This window comes from Camellia sinensis, chromosome 5, assembly GCF_055761805.1.
Source record: "Camellia sinensis isolate YWXY chromosome 5, ASM5576180v1, whole genome shotgun sequence".
In the NCBI taxonomy this organism is placed as follows: Eukaryota; Viridiplantae; Streptophyta; class Magnoliopsida; order Ericales; family Theaceae; genus Camellia; species Camellia sinensis.
This window is the reverse complement of record NC_138965.1, coordinates 140,376,515-140,398,612: the sequence shown is the minus strand read 5'-3', so window position 1 is coordinate 140,398,612 and position 22,098 is coordinate 140,376,515. Positions and strand designations below refer to the sequence as shown.

Here is a 22,098-nt window from a genome sequence, read left to right as displayed (position 1 = left end):
AAAAAAAATATAAAATGTACTAATTTAACACATGGTAAACAACAAACTTAATTTTTAGGATAAATTATGCAAATGATCCCTGTAGTTTACACGTTATGTCATTTTGGTCCCTCTAATTTCAATTTGCTCAACTTTGACCTTGAATTTTGAACTTTGTATCATTTTGGTCCAATTAATGGAAGTTAAGAAATTGGACGAAAATTTGCACGTGAATGACATATGATTGGTTTCCAAGGGCAAAACAGACATTTTGCTCTCACTCTCAATTAACTCAATGATTTATCCATCTAACTCAGAGTGAGTTAACTCACTCCCATTTAACCCAATGACATATATGTATATGTATATATATATATATATGTACAAAGGAGAGAGAGAGAGAGAGGGGGGGATAAAGAGGAGGTGTCGTCGATGGCCTATAAGGGATGGCAAGGCAGTTGTTGTCGTGAGTTTGGAATGAAAGGAGCGAGGTGGTGGCGTTGCGATTGTAGGAGAGGTAGGGTGACGCGATGGAAAGAAATTCTCTAAAAGAAAAGAGTTTTAACCAAAACCCTGAACCCTAATCGACCAAGGCCATCTAGGTCGAAATACAAAGGGGTTCAACAGCGAAAATGTAGCAAATAGGCTGCCAAGATTTGAGACCCTTTCACTGGAAAAAGGGTCTGGTTATGCACTTACAACACCATCAAAGAAGGTGCCAGGGCTTGCGATTTGAAGAAGCTTGAATTCAAATCCATGACTGCTTCGTCAAGGAAGAGTTACAATCACAATCAAAACCACTCTTCTTTGGTGGCAGAGGACTTTGAAGCTTATTGTCTCACATATCCCCATTGTCTATCATTGAATTCGACTCTTTAGATTCAGCTTTAGCTTCAAATTCACATGTCGATAGAAAATTAAATGTAACATTGAATGATTTTGTTGTGGACAAGACCATTGTTGTTGATTATTAGAAAATGCCTAATCAACGACGCAACCAACTACGACGGCGACGGAGCAATCAATGATGGTGATCCTTTTTTTTTTTTCTTTCGCTCATATTCTCCATCTCTTTCTCTGTTTTTGTTCCTTTTCTTTTGTTAGTTATGGAGATTTGTACATATGGGGTTTCAAATTTGAAGACGTGGCTAGGGTTTGTCGGTTGATTTTGTGTTGTGATTTTTGATCTAGGGTTGAAAATTGGATTTTGTTTTGTAATTTTTGATAGTTATGATGATCTGTTCATGTTGGGATTATTGTTTGGCTGAGGCAACGGTAGCAGAAGGCAGTGGAACGGCGCACGACGGTGGTCAGTGGTTCTGTTCAATCACAAGCAAAGAAAAAGCTCAAAAAGAAAGCCAAATGTCTGTTTTACCCTTAAAAACCAATCACATGTCATTCTTGTGCAAATTTTTCATCTAATTTCTTAACTTCCGTTTTCAATTAGACCAAAATGATACAAAGTTTAAAATTCAGGATAAAAAACGAACAAATTAAAATTAGAATTATCAAAATGACATAACATATAAATTATAAGGACCATTTACATAATTTGTCATAATTTTTATTTATTTCACTTTTTACAATTTAACAAAAAATCTGCGGCAAGATGTGGATCGGGTCGGGCGGAATTGCCATTGCACCCATTGACTTCATTACGCCCCTCTCTCTCTCTCTCTCTCTCTGTCTCTCTCTCTCTCACACACACACACACACATCTGTGGCTGAAACGTCCATAGGTGCCACCATACACACAGCTCCTCCAACCATGACGGTGGTGGGTTTTGGAGTTTTGAGTGTGGCTGTGGCTGTGAGCTTGCTCAGGTCTGCTACTACTAGGGATTGCATTTTGCAAACATATGAATTCTTTAATCGGAAGCCAAGGTTCACATTCTTTCCCTCATTAATTCTATGTTTTTCATTTGATTTAGCTGGAATGGAGGAATGCAATGTTTACTATTTTTTATTTTTTATTTTTTATTTTATCTATGTAAAATCTATTACAAATACAATATTATTCACCATTCCAATTCACTTTCATTACAGTGAGCCAAACACTTTGGTTTGGAGATTTGAGATGGGATTTGAAAATGAAAAGAAAAAATATAGGTGAAACTTTCACCGTTCAAATCACTTTTCAAATCTCTAAATCAAACACAGCCTAAGTCTATTTTCAGTTTTCTCATGGTTTGGAATTTAAACCACACATATGGAAATATTTAAGGTCACCATCACAATTTGGTGGTGCTACATGTATCAATTGTTATACCAATTAGTATGATATTATTACTAATTTTACCTATTATACAAATTACAAATATCCAAAATTTTTAAAATTAAGCTACATCATCTTTAACACACTAATTGGTATACCAATTGGTGTATGTAGCATTTTTCATCACAATTTGGTTTTAGAAACTGTTTTTTTTTGTCAAGCATTCAATAATTTTCTCTTACACCCCGTTTGGATTGTGAGGTGAGAAAAGAAATAATTATGTTTTTACCTAGGTGAGAAAAAAAGGAAATGATTTATTTTTTCTCACCATTAAGTTTGGATGAATTCACCTATCTTGTTTGGATAGAGGAAGAAAAAAAAAAAGAGGAAAGTATTGTATTGTCTTGTATTTTATTTTATCAAAATAATTTTTTCATAAGGATAATTTTCATATTTTAGAAAATTTTCATTAAACTCAGTTTCCTTTCTCACCAAATCTTACCACTTTTGGTGGGAAACAAAACATGGGGTTGATGGGAATCCTTTTCTCACCATCTGTGTTACATGGACTCGCCACTTTTGGGCGAAGCACCCGTGTCGACACGACACGGGTGCGGGTGTGGGATTTGTGTCGGATTCGCCTGTTCGATCTCGGACACGGCTCTTCACAAACAGCAAAAGAAATGAAAGAGGAGAGAGCAAGAGGGAACCTGGTCGAAGCTCCATCCAGTTAATACAGTCGAAGCTCCATCCAGTCGAAGATCGAAGACCTCCAATCGAAGCTCTATCAGGTCGATCCAGTCGAAGATTGAAGCTCCATCAGTCGATCGAAGCTCCATCCGGTCTCTATTTCTCGCCTTCTCTCTCTCCCTCGCGATCGCGATCGCGATCGCTTCACCTTTTCTCCTTCTCCCTCTCTCTGTCGTTTTATCTTCTTCCTGACTCTGTCTATCTATTCGTATCTATCTGTTATTATAATAACTATAATAATAATAGTTAATAAACTATTAATAGTTAATAACTATAATAATAAATATTGTTATTATATATATTTAATAATTATTATATAACATATAATATATTTATTATAATAACTATAATAATAACTATTATATAACATATAATATATTTATAAGATAATATATACTTATATATATTAATAAAAAAAATAAACACATGTATATAAAATAAAATAAAAAAATTAATTAGAACACATTGTTTAAAAAATATAATAAATAAATTAAATAATTAATGTATATTAAAATAAAAATATTTATAAAAAAAATATATATAATATAACTCATCTCCATAGATTTTTATTTGTTATTTATATAATATAACTCATCTTCATATAATAAATATATTTAAAAAAAAAAAAACTATTTAACATATCCCCGTACCCGTATCCAAATTTGAATACATATCCACGTATCCTTAATTTTTAATTTTGAAGTGTCCGACCCCTAGATACGCACCCGCACCCGATACCCGTACCCGAGTCCGTGTAACCTAGCTCACCATTTTTCATCTATTTAACTATCCAAACAAGTGAAAGAGTTTCTATTCTTACAATTTCTTTTCTCTTCTCACCAAACTCCTCCATCCAAACTGAGAGGCATGACATGTAAGTCTGATTGGTTCAGGGATTTGGAAAGGGAAAGGAAAAAAGTGTATGAAACTTAGGTAAAATATAATTATATTTCATTCACATTTCACCTACATTTTTCTTCTTTTTTTTCTAAATTCCTTCCAAAATTCATGAACCAAACACAGCCTTAAGTGGTTGTAACCTGTGTAAAAATCATGAAAACGATGTTTAGTTGTTGCCATTGTTGCTTGTCTTGAATATTTAAACACTATATATATATACTAGAAGGTGTGCACACCTTACGGGTGTGCTATGAAAATCAACCAGTTCAATGTATATGGAGAATTTTTTATCAATTGACAAAAGATGTAGACGAAGGCAAAAGAAAAAGAAAAAGAAAAAGAAAAAGAAAAAGAAAACTGTATAAATTATCAAAATTTGTGTCATATTTTTAAAGAAGACAAATATAGCTTGAACTTTGTGTCATTTTTGAAGACATTATACGAATATCTTTCTTTTTATCATATTCAGGAAGAAGACAAGAATGAGCTCCTCCTTTCTAAAAAATAGAGACATTTTTTTCTTACGAAAGTGATAATTTAAATTAATATACGAAGTTTGATAATTTTGTTAATTTGTAATTATCCATGTGTGCGGCTCTCTTTTGGTTTAAAAGATGTCATTTTTGTGGATCAGTTTATATGACAATGTCAATGCGAAAGGCTAATTAGAAAGGATACAACTTATTGGCATGTCTATTCTATTTAACTAATCTTAATTTATACTTTTAGAGAATGAAATCTATTTATTTTTTTGTTTCATGTGCAGATTTCTCAAATTGGAGCAGCCTTGAGAGTGTATGAGGATGATTCTAAAATCAAATTTGTAATTTTTAAGGTAAGACAACTATTTTTGAAAAACGTCTGCTAACACCCACAGTACAAGAAAGTAACCTATGGAAGGAGCATACCCAACTAATATCAGCCTGTTCGAAACTTGTGATTCCCATGGAAGACACTTTCCCTTTGTATTGATTCATTACCGACTGAATGGGAAATGCTTGCTTCTATTTCCTCCCCCTAAGGATGATAAATAATGTATTGCATTTAGAAACAAAGAATTTTGCAATTAAACATGCAACTTTAAAAGAAAGCTAGAGTTCCCATGTAAAAATCTCATCCTTTGTGTTAATTTCACACCATAATACTTTAATTGGCTTTGTAGTATTTACACCAAACACTTATTGTATCTTAGTTACGACTGCCATATTTTCTAATATATTTACTTCAATATAGAATGAACAAATTATCATTATTATTATGTTTGTTTGGTCAGGAAGGAGGGGGATAGGGTAAGGAGATCTTGGAGTTAGACCTCGGGGGCTGAGCTTGACTGACTCATAGGGATTTAGTGCTTTTTCCCCACACCAATTTCTTTTGCTCGCACAAATTGATTAGAATCTAGCAAATATTCAAATTTTAGAATATGTATTTGAGGGTGGAGATGGAACAAATTATTGTAGGATTGTTAAGACTATTTGAATAGTGGAAACTATGAGCAATGCTTCAGATATCCAATAATTAGGGATGCAAACGAGTCAAGCCAAGCAAATACTCTACAAGCACCGAAAAACCTTGTCACCTTCTCTATAGCTTCTAATGAAGTTTACTACTAGAAAATGATATTTGTCACTGAACATTATTTCACCTCCTATGTATATCCACACAACAAATTACATATGGACATGTAAAACACAGCATATTTAAAAAAAAAAAATTATAGGACTCACCATGACAAAAAATCACATAGGAGGTGAAGAGTTCTAGTAAAATATTGCAATCATATATAGCAACTCTCTTACTACTAGCCTCATTTGCTATGGTTTGCATTCCTTTGTAATCATCACCTGTGTTCAAATTAACATTCCATCAGATCACCATGACAAAGCAAAAATAAATGTTAAATAGCCAGCTTAACCAATTAATGCCTCAACAATGATTTGCTCATCCCTGCAACTTCATTGATTAATTTGCCGTTCATTGATGAAGCACGTACACTTTTTTTTGCGTGTTTAATTTTCGTTACTGTAGTTATTAATAATTTATGAGTTCTAATCTAGCTTTTATTTTTGAAAGGGAAAGGGAAAAGCATTTTGTGCCGGTGGAGATGTTGTCAGAGTGGTTCAATATAGTATAGCAGGTTATAAGATGTTTCTTTGTTTGTTTGTGTTTTTTTGTTTTACAAATCATTCCTTTTCTTTTGCCTGTCCTTGAAGAGACAACAAACTTTCTTCTAATTTGAGCTTTCATTAATGGCACAAATGCTATATGTTATCAATTAGTATTGAAATGAAAACTCTTTTAACTTGTGTTAGGACATTGGAGCTTCGCTGCAAAGTTTTACCAAAAACTACTCTGTTTAGATTATCTACTGGCTACTTATAAAAAACCTTTGGTGAGATATATATATATATATATATTTATAAGTAACTTAAGTTCAACCGGACCTGTTTGGTTGCTTGTGTTTTCGATTTCTTTATTTTTATTTATGAAAAGTTTGGAAACACCCATCATTTCATAAGGAGTGCTAGGAACACAGATGTGTTCCACAGCAGAATGGAACACAAATGTGAGACCAAATGGTGGCACTCACATGTGGACCCCACCTTTGTCTCACATTTGTGTTCCATTCTGCAAAACACATCTGTGTTCCTAGAATTATTGCATTTTCATATCATTTTTATTTTTGTGCGAAAATAGTTTTTAAAGATTTGAAAACAACTTTTTGGATTTCCTCAAAAGTGGGTTGTTTTTAGAAAATTTTGCTGAAAATAGTTTTCAAAAACAGTTTGCCAAACAAATTTTCTGTGTTTTTTGGAATGAAAACAGACAAAATGAAATGAAAATACAACCAAACAAGCCCTGGTTTTCTCTTTTTGTCATAGCTAGCTTATTTCATCTAACTAAAATTGTTATTGAAGGTTTACCTTATTAATGGAATTATAATGGGAGGAGGTGCTGGACTATCCATGTTCGGAATGTTTCGCATTGTCACTGAGCATACTGTATTTATCTACCCTTTATCTTTCATTATGCACGCTCTAGTTAATTGATATGCACATAGATTGATTATTTTCCAATTACATGTTTGTTTGATGCAGTTAAATTTCTTTTTTAACATTTAAATATTTATAGCATTTTCATTTTGTCGCATTTGTCTCCCATAAAAAAGGGAAGATAGTTAAACACTTTTTTACAGTAGAATAAATTCATCTTTATTCAAATTCTTCAACATAACTTTTGCTATTCCAATTCCACATTCATGTAAATGGAATGTCCTGCAGTCATGTACAACAGATTTTCTATAATTTGAAAATTATGGAATTCAACGTAAGAAATTCTGTTAATTACTTTCTGACTATACTATACTATGTCACACCCTAATATGATTTTAGATGTTTATATTAAAATGAGTCCAAAATGCAAACATAAATGTGACTTAACATATGAGTTTTGAAAAGTAATAAGTCCTCAAAATAAAAAATGAGGCATCACCTAACTTTGACTTAAGTTGTGGTAGGTCAAAATTGACTCTATATTTGTCTATTCGAATAAAAAAAGGTTGGGGGGTTTGGTTAGAAGTAGTGAAGGGGCTAAGCATCCTACATTGTCCAAAACTAGGTAACCTTGTTTCCGAATAAGTTACTTGTCATTTATGGGTTGTGGCAAAGTTAGAAACAAAATGATCGGCTTCATTTGTTAGAAAAGAAATGAAAAACTTTGTACCCACACATTGATTTTGCGTTGCTATTTGCATCATTTGACAAGGTAAACTGCTTACTAAAAGTAGGCCCTGACCTCGATGCTCTTCATTTGAAAATGAGTTTTTTGAATATTTTCTTGAAAACATGAGAAATCATTTTTGGGCTCACTAGCCAAAGTAAGTTCAAAGTGGAAATTTTTGCTTGATAGTTAGGGGAAAAAATGTGCTTGAGGTAACAATTTTAAGCATAAAATCTAAATCCAAAGGTCTGGAATAATGACAGTTTGTGCATACGACCCAAAATTCAAAAGGTGAGTTAAATCCAAAGGTTCAAAATGGCATTTTCGACAAAGTTCAACATTCAAAATTAAAGCGACATTAAAGGATATTTTGAGTACATTAATCAAATTATCAAGCGCAAAGTGACATATATAGTATCCAAACAGACAATTTCAATGTGAAATTAAAAGATGCTAGCCAAATGAGCAAATTCAAATTTACATTTTTGGCATACCAGACTTGTTCAAAGTGAATATATTAGGTGTACTAAACAAATTAACTAGTTTGAAATACATTTTAGGCAAACGAACCCAGTAAACAAGTTCAAATTGATATTTTATGCATACTAACCAAGTGTACAAATTCAAAGTGGAATCTTAGGCATAATAACCACAGCGATATAAAGGTTGAAAATGGCATTTTAAAGCATATAAAAAATCTAAATTTATAGGGTTAAAATGACATTTTAAACAATACGAGCCGTATTGATAAGTCCAAGATGACATTTTAAAGTATACGGGCCAATGATAAGTTCTAAATGAGTTATTTTCAACAGTGGTCTTGTTGGCTCTCAAACCTTAACCATGGCTCTTGCATATGACTTGGATGCACCTACAAATGCTTGTTTACAATATTTATGCTGTTTAGATCTTAAATTTATGAAGGTATTTTTGGAAGGAAAAGAAAAATGAAGAGGGATTTGTGAAAAAACTTAGCTTCTATTTCATTCATTTCCCCCTCTCCTTTTCTTTTCCCTCCCCAAATCTAAGATCTAAACACAGCCTTAAAATCCATCTTCCAGTCTAATAGTTATTCCTTTTTTTTTACTATCTTCATTTCAACCAGTCAACTGCTTTTGTTAATATTGAAAGCAATGCTTCAAATGAATTTCGGTCCCCCATTACATTAACCTTTTATTAACTTTGCTTCTCCTCTATATGGTGTATAGATTGCACATCTCACAGCTGTATATGTGAAGAATGAGATAACTATAAAAAAAAAAAATTTGACCAACAACCCAAAATTCATTTCAAGTATGTTTTAAGACATGAAGACTGAAATAACTATGATTGTAAATGTTAATCTTTGTAAGTATGTTTTAAGACATGATTGCATAATAAAAATACTTATTTCTTTGACTAAACTTACCCATAAGGTTAATGAGTTTTAGAACCAGAGTTTGTGGAGTTTAAAATTTTGTCTAGCACCTTGACAAACATTATTATTATTTATTGCATGAATATATGTTGCAGTAATACTCCACCTTTCTGTAACTTGTATGATAATATTAGTGCATATGCATTTGAAAATACAAATTAAAAAAGAAAGAAAAACTCAATCAAACATACATTGCTTTAAACTTCAACCATGCACAAATCCTAACATAATTCATTTGTGTGATGTCCAATTTAGGTGTTTGCCATGCCGGAAGCATCAATAGGACTTTTTCCTGACGTTGGTGCCACATGTTTTCTTTCTAGGTTGCCAGGCTATTTTGGTATCACTTTTAACTCTTATTTTTTCTGTAACAATTTCATTAGATTTTTAAACTATTTGACTTTTCATAATTTTTATATTACTTTTAGTTCATTGTGTACTTTCAGATTTTGGTCCTTATGCTTTACTACCCTTCACTACCCACAACGACCAAAGCTATGAGGATAGTGATCTCATTTTGAGATCTTACCTCTTTTTGGTGTGTTTCCCTTTGTTTATATAATGTTATTGACTTCATAAGTTTAGGCATGCATTGTGGAGATGACAAAGGTTGTCACTTCTAGATATCGTGTGCTCTTTGTTTTTATCTTATCACAAGTTTATCCTTACTCTCTTAATCATGTATTTCAAATTCAAATCTCCCTCCTTTCCCACCTAACCTAAGAAAGATTCTTGGGTCAAACTTGACTTGCTAGCCTTGGCCAGCTCTGCCCTTAGGCTTACTGTTCAAATTTTCCTGATCAATTGCCCCCCCTCATATCTGCAGTATAATGTGACATATTGGGGAAATGATGTAATGCATTTAATGAGTAATTGGCAAATTTTAATTTTTTGACACGTAGGAGAACCGTTAATGCCACATTTGACATGGCTATTGTGTTTTGTCTTACATTTGCATGTTTTTGGTGTTCTAACCATTTGTGGTTGTCCCATCCGAAGAGGATCTTCTGCAATTTATAGTTTTGATTTTTGAGCTGTAGGTTTCTTAAAAGCACTACTTTGTTCTAGCTTTGTCTTACAGTTAAATTTGGAGCATAAGAGTTGACAGAGAGAGAAGAGATTTGCTGGAATAGGAGGCTCAAAACCTAATTAGGTTTCTTACCTCTCTAAACACATGTATTTATAATAACAAAGGAATAAGTACAATGACACTATTATCCTCAAGCACATAACTTAACACTGCCTTCTCTTTTCATGAGCTTATCTCTGACAAAGATTTTGAGCTGTTTAAATTCTTCTAGTGACTCCTATGATTCTTCTGTGTGTCTCTCTTCTAATGACCTTTCCCAGATCCTCTTCCAGTTTGATTGGATTGACTTTAGTTGTCGTTTGGGTGTCCCTTGCCATTACATTCCATCTCCTAGTTGTGTCTCATTCCCTCCAATAGATCATGTCCAAGATTAAGTTGTACTTTGTTGTAGACCTCTCTTGTCTAGCCTCTGTTAATCACGAGGGAGAGGAAAATCTACCCTAGAAAGCACATAATTTGGTACTTATAGAGGCTCGCACCCTTACAGCTAAGGATTTGGACATCATAAAGTCCAAGTTCAACATGCTGAAATGATTGGGCTCTGACTCTCTTTTCCAAATAAGTATGCTTGCTCGCCTTCTGGAAATGTTTTTTCCTCTAGTGTCAACCAGTTTTTTTTTTTTTCTTCTTCTTCTTCTTTCTGTAGTGTCTACTATCTCCCTAGAGGATGGTTTGAAAGACAATATTGCCTTAGGTCTTCGCCAGGAGGACAGAGGATTCAAGACCCTGCTTTTTGCTAAGAATTTTGGTATGCCTCTATTTTATCCCTTTTTTGTTGGTCTTCTATTTTGACTTATCTGGTGGTCTGTCCTCTATAGCCATTGTGGCCAAAATGGTTGTTCCTCAATTTAAGTTCAGTACTGTCATTTGAGGTTATGGCCCAAGCCAAGAGGAAGTTGGATAAGAGGGAGAAATGAAAACTTCTTTCTCCACCATCAAAATTAGAATGCTGAGGCTATCTTCACCAAGTAGAGGGATGAGGAAGACGGAAGACGTCTCCAACTTTCAATCTTTCCTTCTGGAAGACTCCTTTGATGGTTCATACTGCTACTTGCTCCACATTGGAAGTTTGGAATTGGCTTAGGCTTCCTAAGAGGTTTCTTCTCCCAAGAAAGAGAATGTTGAGGCCAATGGCCATAGATCCCCATGTTCTGCCCCTACTCTTGTGACTGGAGATTAAGGTAAGGTGATTGACACCTCAGGTCAACCTTCTGCCCCTAAAGGAATTTCTCCCAACACTTCTCGTGGTGGCCCTCACTCTATTATGGAGAAATGTGAGATAACAGTGAACAAGTAAAATTTTGTCAAATTTTTTCAGATTTCTATTCATTATGTGTGTTGTTTGATAGATTTCGACAAGATGAATTCAAAAATACAATTTTTTTTTTTTATAATTAAAAAAAATAATGTTGATCTAGATCAAATGTTTTTGAATTTTAATATTCCAAGCAATTCAAAAGTAAGGGGTTACTTGCTAAAGCACTATTGTGGGGTGGGGGTATTTTGGTCATACCTCCCAAATATTACAGGATTGGAGTTGGAAAACTTTTTTTTGTGTCCTTGTACTAGTATAATCTTATAATGAGGGAGCTCTCTAACATCTAACTAAAGCTCCCTTTTAATTTTTTAATTTTTTAATTTTCAATTTTGGGAAAATAAGGACTTCTTAAAAGATTTCCTATGTTTTCATTTTCGACTTAGCTGTGGAGACCATTTAGGGAAAGGGAATCAAATGCTCCTTTTAGACTTGTCAATGACTATTACAGTCATTTTCTTATAACTATTACAGTCATTTTTTTATAAGTTGCATAATTGTTCTTTAGTTACTGTACCATTTGAATTGTTCAAATTAATCAAAATATCATGTGTTTCTATCTTATTTTGAATTGGGGCTTGAACCAAAAACTGTCCAATAATTTAAACTCATATTGTCCAATGTTTTAAACTCATATATATAATTTTTTCTTTATAATTTATCACATGCCCAACTTGTACAGGAGAATATTTAGGGCTTACTGGAGCAAGAATTAATGGAATTGAAATGCTTGCATGTGGCCTTGCAACTCACTTTGTCCTTTCAAAGGTATTCTAAAATGATACTAGCAATAAACTTGTGCAATGAACAGAAATCAAGAAACGAAAAAGAGTTAACATACTATTTAATATAATTTTATATTACCAATAAATTTACTTCTAACTCACAAATGGTATAGATACTTTTTAAATGTTAAGTATTGTGCACAAGGGAAAGAAGAACATAGTGCTATAGAAGTTTCAATTCCTAATCATTTTGCCCATTTTGTTTAGACCCAGTTGATATGAAGTTTAAAATGACAAAACAATCATAATTTTTTGAAAAATGCTCACCTTTAAACTTTTGTTTTTCCCTCCTGAGATGGGACAGTTTGGACATTTGTGCAAAATTTGCATAATAAAGATGAAATATGAAGTGTTTTGGTTGAAAAAGTGAGACCTAATAGCACCACTCTTTTTAAACTAGCATAAATTTCATGCTATGCACAATCTTAAAAAGAGAATAAAAAATTATATTGAAATTACTTTATGAAAAATATTGTTTAGAACATAGGTGGAAAATTGGTTGGAATAAAAAATTTTAATCATTTTTTCTCACGCTACATTAAAATGTATTTAATGCTTCCATTAATATAATATTGAAAGTACTAAACAATGAACAATTGAGCGTGACCTAATTGATCACCCACCTAATTGACCACCCACGACTCTACTGTCTGGGTGGCCAAGAAGTGTCATGTCCTTTTTTTTCGGTGCTTTATTTTACTTCTCTTTTGTTCCTTTATTCCACGGGTGTTTATTGTAATAATAGTGATACATCATATTTAATTCTATATTACAAAATAAACCAATATGATTTTGGCCACTTGTAAAAACATAATTATCAAAACTTGGTTCATAATAATGTTCGTAGACAACTCCTTTTCAGAAAGTGACTTTGCAACTAAGAAAAGGATTGGAACATTAAAGGTTTTAAGGTCCAACGCTATATAGCAATGGTTTTTCACCGTTTTTTTTCACTAGGATCATTATTTTTTTAATGATTATTTCTAAGGAACCTACGTAGAGAAGATACAAAATGTTGTCAATAAATCGACATATAACATTTTTCTTTTCATTATACTCTTTTTGTGTAATACAGAATATATTTTTGTTCTCTCTCTCTCTCTCTCTCCCGCTCTCTCTCTCTTTCCTTTGTACCTTAGGATCTTCAACCGTTAGAAGATGCGCTATGTGAGCTGGTTGCTGCAGATATGTTGACCATTTCTAAGCTCGTCAGCAAGTTTATATACAAAGGACATGCAAAGCAAGATAGCTTTCATAAAAGGTTACTTAGTTATTGTTGTTTTACTTCAACCTTTTGTTGGCTCTCATTCACCAATTTGTTTTTATATGCATTTCTAGTGCTTTTGTTGTGGATTTTTATTATATAGGACTGTATCATGGACAAAGCTCTTGATTTTAGTGAAATTTATTGATGAACAGAGTAGAGATCATCAACAAGTGTTTTTCTAGAAAAACAGTTGAAGAAATCTTATCATCACTAGTAAGTAAACTTGTCAAAAATTATTCCATTTGGTATATATCTATCCTTCTCAGAAAAAAGGTTAATTATACTTTTGATTCCTAAACTATGCACTACGTATCATTTGGTCTCCAACATTTTGATTGTGTCAATTTCATCCCTAAAGTATTGAATGTTTCCTAAAGTGGTCCCGTGTTTGACACCATTTGTATTAGCCATCAGAATCAAAGCTAAATTTGGAAACAAAATTGAACTTCGTCATCCAAAAAGTTATCGCAATAACCTTTTTGCTGAAGTATATCTTTTGTTTCCAAATTTATCCTTGATTCTGAGCTTTTATGGATGATGTCAGCTCGAGAACTACTTTAGGATACATTCAATACTTTGGCAATGAAATTAGTACAATTGAAATGTTGAAAACTCAAATGACAAAGAGCATGTACTTTAGAAATCAAAAGTGCAACTAACCCAAACAATAAGTTTTCACTGGTTCTTTTCTTTTATTTAGGAAGAAGAAATGGAAACTGGAACAGATAAGTGGATTGTTGAGGCAATAAGTTCTTTGAAGTCAGCTTCACCAACGAGCCTTAAAATTACTTTACGATCTGTAAGAATAATAATAAAAGCTCTCTTATTTTCATTGAATTCATTTGGAAAATTCCTTGTTACAAGTGCATTATAGCAACATTTAAGATGAGAGGGCACATTTGTTTATGTGTCAGTTTGTATTGTGTACCCTCTTACAGGTGTATATAAGAGTAATGCTATACAAAAAAAAATTCATATATAATTTTCATACATAATGATGTGGCTTGTTGTGGACATTTCATTTCAAAACAAAACAAAACAAAATTGAAGATGGATTTGTGTATGAATATAATTTTTCTGTACATAATGAGCATCTATTTTGATTACAACAGGATGTGTGCAAATTTACGATACAATTTCGTTGAAGTTACGACCCAATTACATCTGATCATAACTCCTAGATATGACTCAGTGAAGTCACTAATTGTTGGAGTTATGGTCTGATGTGATTGAATTGTAATTTTGCATTAATCAAACCATTAACTTTGAAGTGTGCATCATGCACACCCTTGGAAGGTGCGCACTACAGATTCAACCTTTGTTCATTTCACTCTTAACATAATCTTGTTTGGTTCTTGATTAGATTAGAGAAGGAAGGGTGCTAAAACTTGAACATTGTCTCAGTCGTGAATTTACTCTCTTTCGTCATTTCATGCGAAGAACGGTCAACAATGATTTCTATGAGGTATATAGAATCTATCGTTTACATATATTCTAAAGGATAAAATATGTGTATGATCCTTAAAATATGGATTTGGTATCATTTTTTATTCTTGAAATGTTAATTTTGTTTATGTTTTTTTTTGTTAGTCAAATTAATTCTATTTCAAATGGACCATTAAAATCATTAACACAGTAATAATAAAAGTCTACATGTAATCCTTGAAGTATGTGTTCCTTGTCACATTAGTTCCCCAAGTTTTTTAATTCCGTCACTTTAATTCTTAAACACTAATGAAGAAGATAAAGCATATTCTTACAATTTTAGGTATTAAATTGATAAAGTTGTCACTTTAGAAAACTCAAATTTTAGGAAACATTTCCGATTTTTATTATTATCCTTTAATGATTTAGACGGTCATCTAAAATTGGATTAATTTGACTCAAATTAGGAACTTTATGAACACAATTGACAAAAAAACGAAAGTGACAAAGAACATGTACATAAAGGATATAAGTTTATTTCATCTTATTGTAAATTATAACTTTGTTTTTCAATCATGTAACATTAACTTGCAGGGTGCCAGAGCTATGCTAATTGACAAAGATAAAAAGCCCAAGGTACGTACCAAAAAAAAATAATAATAATTGCATGTTACCTTTAGCATTCCTATATTAGACTACTTGCTTTTGTTTCAACATTAACATTGGATCTTGAATTTGTAGAGAAATTTATAAAAGAAAAAAAAAGAAAAAGAAATAAAAGCTATTTTTCTATTTTTTTCTTCATCCATAAATTTCTCCACAAATCTGAAATCCAAGCAAAGCCTATGTTAGAATTTATCTTCACCTACTATCTTCACCTACACCACTACCACCTCACCTACTCCACTAAACCTAACCCACTACACCACTACCACCTCCACTTCACCTACACCACTACCACCTCCACTTCACTTACTACACCTATATCTCCTATATAAGGAGCCTCTCACATTTGTAACAATCAATCAATCAATAATATACATCAATTTTTCTTACATGGTATCAGAGCAAGGTTAAGCTCTTGGTATTCTTCGCCTTCCGGCGGGCGGCAACTTTGCCTTGACCGCCCGCCGGACCTCAACCAATTTGAGACCTCCATCAACTCGCAAGATCTCTCTCATACTTTCTCTTTCTAGAACAAGCCATGGCTCGAAACCATGCGGGTTGAAGCCAGATCTGTCATCAACTTTAACATGGTATCTGATCAGCTTTATCATGCAGCTCCAGATGGCGAAGCATCGTTACAGCACTCAACATTAGAGCTGTTGGGTTTGCCAGATTCTTTCCAGCAATATCAGGTGCAGAACCATGCACAGCCTCAGCAAGAGCAATGCCTCCCTCACCAATATTGCAGCTTGGTGTTAAGCCCAAGCCTCCAATCAACCCAGCACAAAGGCCACTGATAATGTCACCATACAGATTAGGCATCACTAGAAGGTCAAAAAGAGCTGGATTTTTCACAAGCATCATACAGCAGTTGTCAATAACAACTTCCTCATATGTTATGTCAGGATACTTCTCGGCAACTTCGCGACAACACTTAAGAAAGAGACCGTCAGTTTTCTGCATGATGTTGGCTTTGTGGATTGCAGACACTCTCTCTCTACCATGGGCCTTAGCATAGTGAAAGGCATATTCAGCCACCCTCTTTTCCTTTCTTTTTTTCCACTAGCCGACATACACTTGCATAAAGAGCCCCTTTTCTTTTTCCTTTTTTTATTTAATCCACCCCACTCCACTTTCTCTTATTTTAATATATCTCTATCTATATATATCTATGTTTCTTTTAATCTATTGCACAGCCCATTCTTATTAGTCTTATTATTATTCTTATTATTATTATTTTTTTGTTTCTTTTTTTATTTTTGCAAAAAAAAAAAAAAAAAAAAAAAAAAAAAAAAAAACAACCAGGCATAAGACGACCTTGCACACCACACTCCTTTTATTCATGTCGGGGCTCCCCCCGTTTACCATTTTACATCAAAAAAAAAAAAAAAAAAAAAAAAACACAAAAACACAAAAACAAAACCACCACACCCACAGTGGGATTTTTTCTTCTCTACTCAGCCGCCGGTCTTTTCTTCTTGCCTCCGTCCTGGCCGGCCCTTGACGGTGTTGCCTCCGTGCTTCCTAGACCACCAAGCAAGTTGCCTCCTGCCTGCTCCTCCACTGCAGCATATGGCGGCCCTCCAAATCGGAACATCACGGAGGCCTTCCGCTTCAGCTCTTTGTTTTCTGCCCTTAGCACGCTTATCTCTGCTCGCGCATCCTTATACATGCGTTGGAGCAGAGCCAGTTGGGCGTTTAAATGCTGCACCTCATTTGTCCTACTCTGCAGCCGGTTCGACAAATTTGTGACCGCCGTCATGGTTTCCACGCATGACTTCAGAGTATACTGATTAGCCTCAATATCAGTTTGCATCGCCATTTTTTGCTCCACCGACCGCATCGGAAAGTTCAATGGAGCAAAACCAGAGGTGTTTGGTTGCGGTTCACTGGCCACCGCACCAGTTATTTCTCTTGTGGGCTCGTTCAGTTCTGGAAAGAGCGTGAGCAGGTTCTGGGTAACTGGACGGGAAGAAGAGGCCATGTTTTTGGGTTGCTAAGTGTTTCAGCGAAATAGCAATTTCAGACTGGTAATGTTCGGAAGGGTTGGTGACAGAATGGCAACAAAGTGTTCCACAGTTTCTCTCTCCGCAGAGGCAGAGTTTTTCAGCGAAGGGTTGGTTTCAGAGGTTTCAGAATGGTATGCCTCAGCCTCAGCCTTCGTCTTGGTTAAATAGCCGCGGCAGCCACGCGTATCGCGCGCCTCTTGCCGCCCGACAAACTGGCACGCCTTTTCATGGCACATCTTTCGATAAAGTGGACACGCCTTTTGATGGCACGCCTTTTGATGGCACGCCTTTTGATGAATTGGGCACGCCTTTTGATGGCACGCCTTTTGACAAAATTGGGCACACCTTTTGAGGGTGCGACTTTTTAAGGGTCCGACAAGACTCTGTAAACTGTCCCGACATTTGATTCCGGTTAGCTTTTCCAAGGGTCCGACAAGACTCTGTAAACTGTCCCGACATTGATTCCGGTTAGCTCCTTTATGGGTCCGACAAGACTCTGTAAACTGTCCCGACATTGATTCCGGTTAGCTCCTTTATGGGTCCGACAAGACTCTGTAAACTGTCCCGACATAGATTCCGGTTAGTTTCTACAAGGGTCCGGCAAGACTCTGTAAACTGTCCTGACATAGATTCCGGTTAGTTTCTACAAGGGTCCGACAAGACTCTGTAAACTGTCCCGACATTAATTCCGGTTAGTTTCTACAAGGGTCCAGCAAGACTCCGTAAACTGTCACAACAACTGTCACAACATTGTCTGCTACAACGGTCCGACATGACCCCATAAACTGTCTTCTACAACGGTCCGACATGACCCCATAAACTGTCTTCTACATCGGTCTGACACCACCATACAGTGTCTTCACCAACGGTCTGACATGACCATACAGTGTCTCCTATCCTTTTTTTTATGTATTTTCTTGTTTTGTTCCTCTCTTCAAACTCAAGTTGGTTAGTTTCTATCCTCCTTGAGTTTGCGGGGGGCTGTTAGAATTTATCTTCACCTACTATCTTCACCTACACCACTACCACCTCACCTACTCCACTAAACCTAACCCACTACACCACTACCACCTCCACTTCACCTACACCACTACCACCTCCACTTCACCTACTACACCTATATCTCCTATATAAGGAGCCTCTCACATTTGTAACAATCAATCAATCAATAATATACATCAATTTTTCTTACAGCCTATAATATATATATATATATATATATATAACCTAAGCAAAGGGATGGAGGAAGAAGACTATTTTATCACGTGAAACTTGATATTATGGGTATGTTTGGTTTGCATTTGAGAGATGAGTTTCAGAAAAAAATTTCTAAAAAATTGTTTGGTTTGAGTTTTTCTCAAAAAAATTTCAAAATCACTCTCTCTCTCACACATCAATCAATCACTTTTTCTCTCTCCTCTCTCCTTCTCAATCACTTATTCTCTCACACACATCTACTCAAATTCTCCCAAAATATCAAATCATCCCAAACTCCCAAAAAAACAACTCTCCCAAAATATACAACCAAACAAACCAAAAAAATTTCTAAACTCTCTCCCTAAATTTTTTTTCAAAAACAACTCTCCTAAAAACAAACCAAACAAGCCCTATATGTTTTGGGCTAGTAGTCCAACAGGTTATTTGGTAGTCATATTGACAGTTTCTGATCCACATCTCTACAGTTATTTAGAAAAACTGATATTCATTGTAGAATATAAGGATTGGAATCTTAGAATATAGACGATCATGTAGTATGTAAAGTACTTCAAAACAAATCTGTAATCAAATATGTAAGATAATACATGTATTAGTAAATTTGATAAAATCATTAATTACGATCATACGCTCCCTTAACTCAGTTGATTGGGATGTCAAATGTTCCTGACTGGTGGACATTCTTGTGATGACAGAGTATATTAGAGAAAACATTTGCTTTACATAAATTTTATTTGATGTATATTCTAGAAAAACAAAACAATGCGGAAATGTAGAAGCGGTTCAAGAAAAAAACTTACTCGTTTTCATTTTTCTTTACAGCGAACGTAAGAATGACTTATGTTCACTTCTTAATTTGTGCTGTAGTTTGTCACTTCAATCAAACGATGCCATGAATCCACAGCACAACAAAAGCTCTCAGCACACACTGAGAAAATGTCAGAATTTTCCCCTCAACTGAAGTTTGAACAAATAATTATCATTATTTAGGTTCTTTGGATTATAGAAGTAATTACAACAATGAAGAGGATTTGTCTACAATATGCCTAAAAAATATGAACCTGTACTACTTTGAACCGTGCTTGTAATTTGACTGTTACTATGACTTGTTTCTTCTTCTTCTTTTGTTTTTGTTTTTACAGTGGGAGCCTCCACAACTATGGCAAGTCAGTGAAGAAATGGTAGATCAGTTTTTTGCTGAAGCTGAGGATGATGATGAATGGGAAAATTTACATCTTCCTAATAGATCAGGCCTAAGTAATCCAATGAAACCAAAGCTCTAAGTTTTAAGGCAGCAAAAAGTGAAACAATCTATGAAGAACACTAGAGGGCAAACGAAATTCTAATTGGAATGCATGTGTACTCTTATTTTAATTATGCCTTTTGATATTTGTTGGGATTATGCCGAAACATTAATGTTTTCAGTTTAAAAAATGGGTAAGATATTTACCCTTTCTAAATATTGCTGAGTACATACACGAGGATCTTAAATCAGTAGATGAATATGATTTATACAAGGCATAGAAAGAGGTACAATGCATAGGATGGGACATGAAGCTACATACATCACTCTTTTAGATGAGTTATGCTTTTAGGAGTTTACTTATGCACTAGGTCTTAGTTTGTTGCTTATCGGAGACAACTAGCTTGGCACTACTGTAGCCTCTCTCAACCTCACAACGAAGAGAAACATCGATCAACACCCTACTTGCCCCAAACTTGGCAAAATAACATTTTACCATAGTGAAAAATGTATTTTTCAGAGATGTTTAGGGTTTTTGTTTCCCCAAATGGTTCAAGAATAATATTAAAGGAGGAGATCAAACGTCATAAGGTTAACTATCTTTTTTTTCCCCTACGTAAAAACTTATTTTTGCCACCTAATGCACGATCCCATTTTGAGTTTGCTTAAACAAAGCTTTAATAAAAAAACCTAAAAGCTTGCAATATATATTTTTGTAATAGTTCAAAAAATTTCATAAGATCAGGACTATATTTTAAAAATTTTAACTGTAAACATTTAGAATTTAAATAATTTCCTGGCTTGGCCAAATATTTTGGTTTTGCATTTTTTTTTTTTTTTTTTTTTTTTTTGCGGGTACAAATTTCAGCTTTGGACACTTGAAATTCGAATTGCATTAAATTGATATATGTATATATATATATATATATATATAAATTTGGCCAACTGGAGGTATGGAAATTGATGTTGGAGAAAAAAATAATAATAATAGTATCCGCGATAAACAATGAACCAGATCAATATGTTTAGGAATACCTCTCCAAATTATTTCTGACTTTCTGTTTGAATGCATTATTAGTGATAAAATTATATGAGAATATTGAGACAACATAATTTATAAGATTATCATTTGGTCGAAAGTGTATTTAGATAGAATGACAGAAAAATTTAGAAGCAGAACATCATATGGAGATAAACATGACTTTGACATGCAAAGAAAAGAAGATAGGATAAAGGTTGAAAATCGAGAACATCCACATTTGATCAAAATACATGGTCACTCCGTGACATTTTGAAGTTGTGTCAGCAAGATTTTTATATACACAGCCACTCCCTCGCGGACATTACTTTCAGTATTTATTATTATTATTATTATTATTATTTTTTAACATCAACCAAAATAATATTTGAGATTTCTGCAATATTCTTTTTAAGATTATTAATCACGGACACTCCACGACAAAAAATACTTAATCACTTCTAGGGCTGAATAAGGAATCCGTAAAATTTATAATTCGATCCAGTCTAATCCAATCCGGTAAGTTTGGATTGATTTTTTGAATCCGTGGTTCGGTTCCAGATTGAAAAATTAAAAATCCGTAATCCACGGATTGGTTCCGGATTGGAATCGATCCGAACTGTATACAAATATCCTATATTTATATTGTATACCCTCCCGTATAGTATCTTCTCTATTCCATATAAAACCTAAATCCAAACCTAAATCTGCATAGTATCTTCTTTTATTATTTTTGTTTGTTGGTTTTTAGTTTTAATTTATAATGGTTGAAATACTTATAGTGGAACTAGTTTTCTTATAATTGTTTAAATTCTAGAATAGTATATTGCTATTGTGGAAAGACACGTTGCTATTGTAGAACTAATATGATACTATGTTTATATTTTTATGAAATTAAAATGTTCTATATATATATATCTTTTGTTATTTAAGTATGTGAATCCTGTTAGGGAAAATATGTGATTCCCCACAAGTAAATCAATAAATGGGAATAAAAACTAATGCGGAAAAATTAAATCAAAAGCAACACAAGAATTTTTACGTGGTTCCCTCAATGTGAGGTACGTCTACGGGATCGAAATCC

General features: G+C 33.9%; 1 protein-coding gene across 1 annotated transcript; it reads left to right on the top strand.

Annotated features, from left to right (window-relative positions):
* The first annotated feature begins 1,747 nt into the window (after positions 1-1,747).
* LOC145791724 (putative 3-hydroxyisobutyryl-CoA hydrolase 3) lies at positions 1,748-20,215 on the top strand. The gene is made up of 14 exons (XM_082872146.1): positions 1,748-1,803; positions 1,851-1,863; positions 4,611-4,679; positions 5,918-5,981; positions 6,157-6,236; positions 6,763-6,846; positions 9,237-9,321; positions 12,069-12,154; positions 13,311-13,432; positions 13,591-13,651; positions 14,139-14,237; positions 14,802-14,903; positions 15,458-15,499; positions 19,896-20,215. The coding sequence occupies exons 1-14, from the start codon at positions 1,748-1,750 to the stop codon at positions 20,034-20,036; spliced, it is 1,104 nt and encodes a 367-aa protein (XP_082728272.1). The 3' UTR covers positions 20,037-20,215.
* The last annotated feature ends 1,883 nt before the right edge of the window (positions 20,216-22,098 follow it).

Bases quoted from the DNA above. Each gene is read 5' to 3' on its own strand.
- LOC145791724 (XM_082872146.1), top strand. From the start codon at position 1,748: ATGACGGTGGTGGGTTTTGGAGTTTTGAGTGTGGCTGTGGCTGTGAGC. The intron at 12,155-13,310 runs GTATTCTAAAAT...TTTGTACCTTAG, and splicing joins CTCACTTTGTCCTTTCAAAG to GATCTTCAACCGTTAGAAGA. The intron at 13,652-14,138 runs GTAAGTAAACTT...TCTTTTATTTAG, and splicing joins AAGAAATCTTATCATCACTA to GAAGAAGAAATGGAAACTGG.